We start from the raw sequence: 12,199 nt of genomic DNA, 5'->3' as shown, positions 1-12,199 counted from the left end.
GGTCCATAGTGTTGTGCAAATATTCTAATAGTAGTTTTGAATAATACATTATTCAATATTTGCTTTGAGATGAACTGCGAGAAAGCAACACCCGCGAAGCTCGCTTCCGCGGGTGTGGCTTCTCCGCAGTGCACTGGCACTTGGTAAAACTTGGTATTTAAATTGCAGTCAAATTTTCAAAATTAAACTAGCATGCATGAGTATATGTTAAGTAGAGATGCTCTGACAACCTGTGTTAATCATACGTGATTGAAGAAAAGACATTTGAGTATAGCAAAAATATTAATAAATCCCCTTGATTAGGTATAGCTGGGCATCTCTATAGCTTTATTTGTATGTCAAATCTGTCATTTAGGGGTACTTGCCATCCCAATGTAGGCATTAGACTTCTGGAGGCCAAAGTATAGTTAGATTAAAATGAACTTATCTTAGAAATGGACAAGTGGAAGCTTGGCAACGACCTCCTTCGCAAGTTCAGTTGGGTCCCAACTTCAGCAGTGGAAACTGTTCAATCAGAAAATATTTGGCCAAACCACCATTTGCTTCGAATTGACTTCGGATTCCCAACCCACTATTCGCGCATTCCTAAAAATTATGACTGTTTCGAGACTGTTGCAGTGGTTGTCCATATGAGATCTCCGCCTTTTGCACAGACTCGTCGTCTTCTTCCGCTCCCCTTCCTTTTCTTTCCCGCGGTACTATTAATCAGGACGGATGAACTTAAATTCTTTTTCTCGTCCGCAGGAAACGTAATAGAAAACAACGGTGGTGGAATCCGCCATTACAGCCGGGACCTGCGCAGCTCCAACAACCTTTTCCACTGGATTGTGAACACCACCAAGTTTACTAACAACAGGGGTGGTTTGGACCTGAGGCTGCCATATGTCTGGAACTACAATGAAAACTACACGCACAGTGTTGTGATTTCCAACGGTACGTTCCGAGGCAACCAGAACTTTGGAGCACGCATCGACGGCCATTTTGCCCGCTTCAATGCAACCGGAAATCGCTTTGAGAACAATGACTGCCAGTCAGGAGGTGGAGTGTTCACGGTAGCTGGTATGGAAAAGGAAATGCTCATCCAGGATAACTTCTTTCTCAACAACCGAGGAAAGTGAGTATCAAGGCACTAGTTTTTTCATTTTTTGCATTCAGTTTAGTAGTTTTTCTAATCAACAGTGTGGCCTCGTGTAGTACTAGAAATACATATGTTGTAAAACACCAGACATGCACCCATACTTCAGCAAGCATTTGGCTTTTCAGTATAGTACATTTTAGAAATGATCAGAGTACAGGATACATATAAATTTGGCTCGAGCGAGTGCCCACTCTCCAATTTTTTATCACGATTATCTTGTATTTTACAGCACTAAGACAATAATGGGCATCAAATAAAAATCTAGACATTCAATCTTCTTTTAATTTTTAAGACCTAAAGTTATGAGAAATGTATTTAAGCTTATCAGCACCGAGTGATGTCTGTTACATATGATAAAGTGGTCTCTGCAAGCGATGCAAGAAATTATCTCCAAGCTAAACTGCATGGGACCACTTTTCCAATGCGTATTATTTTCCTTTCTAGGTACGTCGTAGAGTTTCACCTGGAGAGTCACTCTGAACGTTTCAGCATTGTCGATGCCAACTTCCATCGTAACATCCTTGAATACAATCGTCCCGAAGAAGGCCCAGAAGCCAGATTAGACCACTACGAGCCAAGCAGCTATGCTCTTAGCATTCGAGGAGTGCAGCGAATCAACGTCACACAGAACATCCTCGTCAACCCGCATCTTCAGTACGAATTTCTGGCAGGCGTGGTCACAAGTTCTCTCAACAACGCCGTCAATGTTGCCTTCAACTGGTGGGGATCCTTGAATGCTTCCGACATCAAGGCTCGGATCTTCGACTTCGATGACTGGAATGGCTATGCAGCAGCCGATTTCTCGCCGTACCTCGCACGAGCCGAGGTTGGGGGCCCTCTCTTGACGTATGACGGATCGGACGAGTGGGGTTCCAGAATAGATATGTCCAAACCTTTCGGTGGACGGGTCTTCAGATCCCTGACACTGTATGGACGCAGCGCACCATACATCATCAAGAGTGACCTCACCATCCTCCCAAATGCAACTATGACCATTCTGGAAGGAGCAGAACTCCAGTTCTATCCCAGTGTTGGCATTCTTGTCCTTGGTGACCTCGTGGCACTGGGAAGATCTTGGGCCCCCATCAGAATGGGCCCGGTCAAAAAGCTTTATGCCAACACCCGTTCGAGAAGGGCTTCAGTAAAACAACAGGTGCGACTCTGCGTTGGCCAAGCTTGCAATCAAAACAGGAGAGATGGATTCCTCGAGTTCTATAATGAAACAACTTTGCAGTGGGTTCCCGTTTGTGACCAACGGTTTACGGAGCGCAATGCCGAGGTTGTTTGCCGTGAGCTTGGCTTTGGAACCCTCGATGTTTGGCTCGACCGAGGTTTCAGACACGAGCTTGGGCCCAGCGAGCTGTCCACCGTTCAGTCTTGGCCACATCCACTAGAGTGCACTGGCCATGAAACAGCTCTAGCACGCTGCGAGTTCAGGTTGAATGGCTACGGTCATCATAGCTATGCCTGTGCACCCTTTGACAAGAACTTTGTCTACATTCATTGTGGTGAGGAGCTCTCAGTCGAAGAAGATTTCTGGGGTGGAATCCGGTTTTCGGTGCCAGAGCACAAGCCTCGAACAAACATTGGAAGCGCTCATTCTAGCAGTCGCTTTTACTCCCCTCCAACTTCTTCGCTTTCTGAGGTGCATATTCGAAAGGCAGGAATACTCCACAATGAGAAAGGTCCTGCCATCCAAGTTGTACTCAGAGACGTTGCTCTTGATCACCTCAACATTACAGAGTGTGCGTCAAATGGCATCGACATCATAGCATCTCCAGGATACCAGTACATACATGCTGTCAACATTACCCACAATCGGGGAACAGGAGTCAACTTCCTCACACTCAACGGACAAACCTCAACTGCAGACAGGCTCAATTATGCACCACTGGGACCGGTAGATCTGCCATACAATGTGTTTGGCTTAGTTGACATCTGCGACAACAACAAGGAGTTTCCAGTGGATGGCCGAGTGCTGCTGTACTACAAGTATGACAACCGTCCAGTGGAATGTGTCAAAATCTTCACCAGCAAGTCTCGGCTTCTTCAAAAGATTGGCTTTAGGATGCTGCAGTTCAACCTGTTCAACTCAACAGAGTTCTCGCCTCAACCAGATAGCATAAGCATCTTTGACGGAGACATCTTCAATATCACAGTCCGCAGAATTGGACACATTACAGTGGGAGACCAACTGAAAGAAAACGTCTCCCAGATAACCTTCTACAGATCACGTGAAACCACGCTCAGCGTCAAGCTGCATGCAACTGGAGCTAGTGGGATGAATGGATTCATCGCAGAGGTGGTTGCCATCCCACTACAAACAATCACAGGTAAGGTGCCTTCTGTTTACTAGACAGACATTTTTGCTTTCTGCTACGAGTAAGACCTTTGTACAGAGCAGAATGAGCAAACCTGTACAGACCCAAATCTTTTTCTTCCCTCTTTCAACAGCTCGAGACAGCAAACACAACATCACTGCATCTTACTTTCTCAAGAACAGAAGAGGAGCAGTGACATATCGCAGCGCTGGTGAAATAACTCCCATATTGACGCTGCATAGCAACCGCTTCGAACAAAATGGTGATGCTCTGTTTGGGAACTTCAGCTCTTCAGAAGCTGCGGTGTTCTTTGACATCCAGAACTCCATGGAAATGCATGTGCTGAGGAACCTGTTCCTTCGCAACCAGGGAGGTGTACGGATATTTGTCGGTTCCACCAACTATGTGTCTGCACTGAAGGGCTACCTGCACAACAATCTCTTCACCGAGAACACCAACAGAGAAAGCCTGTATGTTCGCAGTGGAGAGAGTGGAATTTACCAATACCTGCATGTGCACCGCAACTACTTTGCAAGAGATGATGCTGCGTTCAGGGACAACCTCGTGTTTGAGAAAGTGAACTTCAACTTCAGTGAAAATATGGTTGTCGAGTGCAAGGGCTTCCGGCAAATGAGTGTTCTGGGCTTTGAACGAACACAGTCTACAGGCCAGTTGGTGTACCGTAACTGGATCTGGGATAACGATGCAACACAGCCATACCTCAAGGCAACTCTGCTGGCTGCAAGCTCGGGACAGAGGTTCAACGACAACTACTTTCTCAACAGGTTCAACTACTTCGAAATGATTACAGCAAACAACACAGAGTAAGTAAGATTACCACAGAGTACAAAACATGCTCTTTATACTTTACAAAACATTTGTATGCAGTTAGACTTCCAAGCTATACCCGGTGTTTCAGCGAAGGCTTTCAAAAAATTCCTAAGTATGGTGAATGGGAAAAAAAAAAAAAACTCTTTCCAGGAACAAATTGCCAGCCACAGCGGACGCTAAGGATAGTAAAAAAAAAAAAAGAAGCTAATTAGCTAGATAATGAACGAAAATTTACTAAATAACTTTTAATTAGTGAAGATAAACATTGGTTCCAATAAGAAACTTGCTTAGCATCATTGAAATCCACTAAATGAACTAATTTTAAAAAGATATAAGGTGGGCTTGACAAACTGAAGCATGCTGGTAAAGTTACGGGGATAGAGGAAAGCAGCAAGAATGGAAAAAAGACAGGACAGGGACAGGACAAAACATCTTTCCAACTGGCATTGCCGTTCATGCTGCTTTCCTCTATCCTCGTATATAAGGCAGGGACAGCATTTTATAGCACTCCAAAAAAAGAAAATGCTCATTTTGGACGAATGTTTAGGTTTCCGTTTCCTGTCGGAGCGCATTCTTGCGCTAGTGGTCCTGCTCCCTGGTGGCCGAGATGCGCAGTGCACGTTCATCATACTTCCCTCCATCCTACGTGGGAGGCGAGACGGTAGCTTCGCGCCTCGGCCACCAATTCGGTTAGCGACCTATTAGTTGGAGTTTTTTTGTTTTTTTAAATTCACCTGTAAGACACCCAATGTTGAATAGCACAGCAAAAAAACTTTGCTAAATCTTAAAATTCACTGTTTTTGTTGCACTTAATTAAGCGCCAAAGTAATTGTAGCATGACAAGCTTGGAAGGCCTGCCAAAACAGCTGTCGGAAATCGCTTGACAGGCTCCATGCTGTACATTTTCAAAAATGTGTCCTCCTATGTTTTTGTGTGATAACCAAGGCATCCATGAATTTTAGTGTTCTGCGAACATTCAATAATTCAAATACTTCGAAACGAACTGCATTATGTTTTTCGAAGTGTTGATCGGCGGTGGGTTAGTCCCGTTGAGCGTGCTTCTTACCAAGCACGGGTGCACTGCGGAGAAGAAACAGCCGCGGAAGCAAGCTCCGCGGGTGTTGCTTCTCCGCAGTGCACCGGTGCTCGGTAAAAAGCGCACTCAACGGGGTAACCCGCCACGGTCAACACTTGGAAAGGTATGAATATCGCATTGCGTGCTTGGCAGAAAAGTACACTTTCAAAGCGGAATGGTGAACGCGCGCGCCTGGTGTATGTAAAAATAAACGGTAATTTGTGAATTTTGATATCTAGATTGCAGTAAAATTTTCAACATTAAACTGTGGCTGTTATGGAAGAGTATATGTTTGGTAGGTATGCCCTGACAACCTGCATTAACCATTTGTGATCCTTTTTTTTTTAAGTTCAAGATTGAAGGAATATTTGCATATAGCGAGATTTGTAAATCCACTCAATTATGTATAGCTGAGCATCTCAATAGGTTTAATTTTATATTAAATCCGTCATTTACTTGCCATCCCAAGGCATCAGACTTTCTGAGGTCACAATTCATATAGTTAGATTAAAATTAGCTTATAAATGAACAAGTGCAAGCTTGAGAACAACCTTCACGAGTTCAGTTAGGTTTTTCTTTAAGTATGGTGCAACACTAGTGAAACGGTTGGAGAAACTATTCTACAGGGTGTTACCCTGAAAAATTTAGTGTTCTTTTTATCTGCAAAAATAAAATATGCATTGCCGAACGCTCATTCTTTGCCCAAATCTAGCACTAGAGGTCCAATCCAGATGCCAAATTTTCAGGACGAACCAATATCTTATCCAAAATTTACGAGTGATTTTCTGAAAATTTCAATGGAAAAATGGGGTGCATTTTTGCCAGTTTTCAGTTTCTGGTCACCGTTTTCCCATTTAAATTTTCAGAAAATCACTTATAACTTTTTAATAAGACAACGGTTAGTGCCGAAACTTTGGGGTCTGGTTCGGACCTCTAGCGCTAGATTTGGGTGGAGAATGAGCGTTAGGCCATGCATAATTAATTTTTGCGGCAAAAAAAAAAAAAAAAAAATTTTGGGGGGACATTCTGTGTATTTATTTGATTAGAAAATATTAGGCCAAAACCGCTATTCGCTTTGAACTAATTATCCACTATGTGCACATGACTAATGATTTTTATTAATTCCTCGATTACTTTTAACTAAGTATTCCGTGTTGTTCACCATGTGAAAAAGAAACAAAAAATGAGTATTGCAATTAGCATCCAATGAAAGTGGCATAGCCAGGAATTGGTTTTCAGGGGTGGGGACTGGGGTCTCCAGGACTTGGGTAGTGGGGAGGGGCCGGGTGTGAAGGAAATGACCCATGCATATGGGGTCCACCACAATTTGGGGGGTGCTGAAGCTCCACAAGCCACCCCCTTGACTACTGCCTTGTACACTCACACTGGCCATCATTTAAATGCAGGCAAGAAAACAACAGCTATGTGGAAGCCGAAAAGAACTGGTGGGGATTCAAAGAAACTTCGGCCGTTGTGGGAAGAATCTACGACAGGAGTGACCAACCAGAGTTGCTCGAAGTTCGGTTCCAACCCCACCTTGCACACAATGACACCGTTATCAGTGGTAAGTTTTCAACACCGAGTGTTATAACGCTGGCTTCCATAAGATTGGCGCAATGTGCCGAAAGAGCATCACGAAAAACCGCCACACGGCCGGTAAATTCAGTGGACTTCCGTCCCACTAAATTTAGTAAGCCCAACTAATGAAGTAAAATGAATAATTCATTAATTATAAAGAGGAAAATACACACTGTTTTCTGACTTTATCAGTAGGATTAAGACACATTTCCTTTTTGTTGCTGCTTCTTGTGCAAAAACCGAGGTTACTCCGCATAATAAAATGATGTACCGCACTAAACATATATTAGCAAACGTGAGCTTCTTCAGAGCTCTGTGCCAAGTTTAGCTTCAACTGGTCAACAAGCACCTGCAGCATAATGTGCTTGATTCCTGGGCTATCGAAAGGTCTTAACTTCCCATCTTCTATCTTCTTTCAGGAAACTGCATGGGAGGATGGGAAATGATTGAAGATACATGCTTTCTATACATCCCAGGCCCAATGACTCACGATGAAGCCAAAAGGTTCTGCCAGGTGATGGGATCATTTGTACACTCTATTCTTTGAGGAACGAGCAGATATGCAGACTGCATATGAGGCTGTCTTACTAATGACTTATAGTAATTCTTAAATAAGAGGGCAGTTGAAATAAAGAAACGATTCCTTCAGGACGTTATCGACTTCAGCAAATGTTAGGTAGAGTGTGTACCGATAATTAGCAAATCAATTAACCTGGAATTCCCTTGCTGCCTCGATGGCTCCGAGGCATCGCGCTGGCCTACGGATACCCAGGCGCTGGGTTTGAATCCCGGTCGAGGGGCTCTCCATACGACGGAGGCATGTTGTGGAGAAGGCGTCGTGTAACCGAGCTTTCGATTGCACGTCACGATTGCACGTGGTTAAAATGAATCCTCAGTCCTCCGCTGGCACGTGCCAGGTGCCTTTCGTTGGTTTGGCACGTAAAACCCCCAAATTTGACCTAGAATTCCCTAGTAACCTTTTAAAATATTTGCCTTAGCTGGCTCATTCCAGTTAGAAAGTTGATGCCCGTCATCAAAATATGCTATAGCTGTTGATCAAATTCAGACAATCAAATTGTAATCTGGACTACTCTCTGGCAAAGTTATGCTGTCCAAAGTCTGCCATATCGAAACTATGGGAAAAATATTGCCGAAAGTTGCGTCACCGAGGAAACAGCTGAGGGTGGCCAGACCTTTCTATGACCATGTGACCCTTAAATAATGAGACGCTGTCAGATCGGCTCGCTACGACTCGCTACTCGCACCCGCTGTGAAGACCAACGTCGCTTCCGGGCGTCCTGCCCGGAAGAGACGTTGGCTTTCCGCCACTGCTTTGCGTAATTTTGGTATGCGTATCTCGGTCTCTTTACAGCATAAATTTGCCAGAGATTAGGGAGTTTTAGTAGATTGTTTTCAAAGGCCCGCTACCGCTACGAGCGCGCGCTTCAGAGCATGCATCGAAGTGGCAGCGCGAGCTCCCGCTACGATTAGCGTGGCCTGAAAACACGATCTATTAAAACTCTCCAATAGCATGGAGCAGAAGTTTACCTTCCATTTTCAAGGTGATATTTACCCCTATGGAGTTTGCTATTAGAGAGTTAGAGAGCAAAGGTTACGATATCTATAGTACTCTGTAAACAAGCATACACAGCTACAGCTCGCTATCTAATAGTTGTTTGAACTCCAACAACCGCTATGGCATATTTTGACAAAGGGCAACACATGTCTAATTGTAATGTGCCAGCTAAGGCTAATTGGTGGATTTTCGAAAATGAATTTATCATTATCAACTCGTAGCCGGACGTCCACCGCGGTCAGTAGCTTTATTCCAAAGGAATCATTTCTTAGTTCGCAGTCGGTGACACACCCTGTATAGCGCACACAGTTCCTTGAACTCGGTGGTGTTAGAATGGCCCTGACATGTTTGGTACTTGCACACCACAGCTGGATGCCTCGTCTATGCCCTACCTGAAGCAGAAGCTGTCAAAGCTGATGCAATACATCAGCACTTGGCAGGAGGACTTCGACTGGTCATACGAGAGGATCTGGGTGCAATCTCTGGACATCCCGTTGGACCAGTGTGCCGTCCTCTACCGTGGAAGCGTGTGGGCACACGACTGCAATGATCGGCTACCATTTCTCTGCGAGAGAGGTATGAAGTGATGAACGTTTGTTTTGCCAGGTGATTGAGCAGTTCCTCCTAGGTGGCCATAAAAATGACTTTCTCGCAACACTGAAACGGAGCTGTCAGAAAGAAACAAAAACAAACATCCCAGGCACAAAAAAAAAAAAAAAAGTTTGAAAAGAAATGCAGATTTGCAACTCCTCATTATTTGGAAAACTAATCTCCAAAACTGCTAGAACTTCACAGAACAAAGTTTTCACACTCCAGCATTCTCCAGCTTCAAGGAAAAAAAATCTGACGTCTTTGGGTCTGGTCTGTCATTAGTGTTTTGCCATTACCTTTCATCTTTTAGCATTGGGCATAACGGATATATTTGTGGTGCCCAGAGATATATCAGCAGCTTTCCCAGTTTTCATTTGTGGCGAGGCTGTGGAACAAAATTTTACCTTCCATTTTCTGTGGTGATATTTACCACTATGGAGTTTGCTGTTAGAGAGAGAACAAAGCGAGTTTGAGAGCAAAGGTTACGGTACCTATAGTACTCTGTAAACAAGCATACATAGCTACAGCTCGCCATTTACTAGTTGTCACTCAATTGCCTTTCTTTAGGCACTGGTCTCTGAGCATGCAGTAATACAGAATGCCCAAACGTTTGCGCAGCGCAAGAGATAGTCGTGCGGAGCGACTACTGGTACCAGGAGCCAGTGTCCATTACCGCCATGTCGCTGGTGGGAGTGCTGCTCATCTGCGTCCTCATCTGCCTGGGCTTCTGGTGGTGCAAGTCCCAGGAGCGGCACAAGCAGCACCTGCAGCGCCAAAACTCCATTCGGGCATCCATCCGCTCTGCCTCGAACCGCTCCCTCGACCACGAGGCACTGTTCGCGGACCTTGGCTACAAGCGCCGCATCGAGCGTGCAATCCGTGAGGCTGGCTCCCAGCCCCACTTGGACGACGTCCACCCCACTAAGCACAACGGAAGCACAGACTCCGTGTCCAAGCAGTACACCTACGACCTCGAGGATAGCCGGAGCTATGACGACACGCTTCAAGAGGTGCGCAACCCGGTGCTCGATTACAGCAGCGAGATTGAAGAGAAGTTCCCCATGCCTGCACCCGCAGAAATTAAGATTGCAGTGAACCCCCAGCAGCCAACTTTTGACCTGACCTACGAAAACCGCGGGTACACCGACCGCTCTGTTGGCGGCTACGACGACTCGCTCGATGCGTCGCGGGACTGGAGCTCGGGAACCGATTCGACTCTCGACATGAAGCGGTCGCTGGAGACGCCGCGGGCTGCTGCAATGGACCCTACAGACAACACATTCCGTGGCCTTGACCCATATCCACAGCCACAACCAGACTCTTACAGCAACAATGGGAACTACTACAGGCGACAGCCTCTGGAGACAGCTATGTAGTCACCGCAGTGATAGCTAAGGCATCCTAAGAACCTTCCTTCGAGTGTATGTCGAGACTCTCGCAAGAGGCACATTCGTCAGGCTCTCCAGGAACATTTGGAGATGTGGCGTTGCTGTGACGAAGCATGCCCAGGTCACAAAGACCTTCACTGTTCGGTGACCCCACCCCCGGTGAAACTTGGACAGCGAGGCTCTGATGGTAGTCCCATAGAAATGGCAACTCGTGTTGCTGCTGGTTCAGTGACAACAGCTTAGCATGCAACAATCATTGCAGCGCTGACTGATCTCAAAACACAACAGAGGCCATACTCCGATAGGAGAGCATGTTTTGAAAGAGTGTGTGATTATTTTGTGCATCCAATGCATAGTTCTACAATTTTCACTGCCCTGTTATGAAAGGAATTCTGTTGCCCTGTCTTGTCACAATGTGTGAGCATTGCAGAAAGAAAGCTTTATTCGTGCAGGGCAAAATTATTTTTAATTTTCGTAGCCAACAGCGTAGGAACAAAAGGTTGGACATTTAGGTATGCTGGTGTGCATCGTAAGAATCAAAGTGGTATTTAAAGTGCTGGTACATTCCTACTATTTCAGGTGCGGATTATTGATGCCTGTTGCATACATCAAGCACTTCACACGTGTAAATGCCAACATTCCAATGGGGCAGCTGCCCATCCCATGTTCCTCCTCTAAAAGATTGCAGCTTCTGTACAGTAGTATATTTTTCATAGATTCTACTTTTACACAACCATTGAAGGAGTCAAGTGCCTTATCATGTCCGTCCACAATTGTACAGAATGCCTGCGCTCTACTATGGCATGAGCTCCTGCTGCCCCTTGATATATTGCTCACTAGATTCTGTTTTACAGATACTCTGCCGGTGAAAGGGATGCACATAAAAAAACACCGGTACAAATACAAACCTTAATGCTTGCATGAACATGCACTTTGGACTAGAATTGTGAATGTTGTTAAAGATCAAAATTGTTATATCCATATAGATTTTTTAAGGATTCATTATGAAGATCATTTTATGCCTAGTCAGTATTCATGTTAATAGTAGTGCATATAATAATTTGCACTGGTGTATGCAAGTGATTCATACCAGTTTCCCCATCTTCAATGTCCATTATGTATACAAAACCATTCATATACAACTGTGCAAATGCATTTTGTCTGGCAAGACAGTGTGGTGCTCTAGAAACATTGAGAACAAGCGCTCAGTGCCAACGAACACACATTGTGTGGTTTTCTGCAATTTAAAATGCATGTGTTTTACACCACGCTGCGAACAATTTCTTGCGGCAGTCTAATGTTGCGAATAAAGTGACTTTTGTACACAACAATTATTTCCACGATACTTTCATGCCGTCCACAACTGTAACAAAACAACAAATTATGAGAGACAAACGTCGTAGGATCAATGTGCTGGTACTAATATGTATGGAGATGGTCACTACCTTGGCTTTCCAAAAAACGGATGGAAACATTTTCCAAGCACCATTCTTCTGAGAGTCCAAATAGGGTTCATCATTTTCATGCTGAACATGCCTTTAACATCATACAACGACACTAACATAAAACTACAAAAAGGGAAGAGCAAACAGGTGCACTTGGTCCCAGTCAGAATGTACTGGATTACAGCACAAATGCTTCATAATACTGATAGACTAACAAAAATAGGTTGGCTATTATGTAACCAGAAAAATAGTACCC

General features: G+C 44.6%; 1 protein-coding gene across 2 annotated transcripts in view; it reads left to right on the top strand.

Moving 5' to 3' along the window:
• LOC8035134 (protein bark beetle) overlaps window positions 1-11,071 on the top strand; it is a 78,874-nt gene extending 67,803 nt beyond the window's left edge. For both annotated transcript variants that reach the window (XM_042287551.1, XM_042287550.1), the window contains 7 exons: window positions 745-1,114; window positions 1,583-3,471; window positions 3,593-4,283; window positions 6,772-6,929; window positions 7,363-7,457; window positions 8,888-9,095; window positions 9,729-11,071. In XM_042287551.1, coding sequence (XP_042143485.1) covers window positions 745-1,114; window positions 1,583-3,471; window positions 3,593-4,283; window positions 6,772-6,929; window positions 7,363-7,457; window positions 8,888-9,095; window positions 9,729-10,486 — 4,169 coding nt within the window. In that variant the 3' untranslated portion in view covers window positions 10,487-11,071. The remainder of the gene's footprint in view (window positions 1-744; window positions 1,115-1,582; window positions 3,472-3,592; window positions 4,284-6,771; window positions 6,930-7,362; window positions 7,458-8,887; window positions 9,096-9,728) is intronic.
• The last annotated feature ends 1,128 nt before the right edge of the window (window positions 11,072-12,199 follow it).

The sequence above is a fragment of the Ixodes scapularis genome, unplaced genomic scaffold (assembly GCF_016920785.2).
Source record: "Ixodes scapularis isolate PalLabHiFi unplaced genomic scaffold, ASM1692078v2 PGA_scaffold9__187_contigs__length_104089568, whole genome shotgun sequence".
NCBI classification, from domain to species: domain Eukaryota; kingdom Metazoa; phylum Arthropoda; class Arachnida; order Ixodida; family Ixodidae; genus Ixodes; species Ixodes scapularis.
This window is presented reverse-complemented; position numbering and strand designations above follow the sequence as displayed.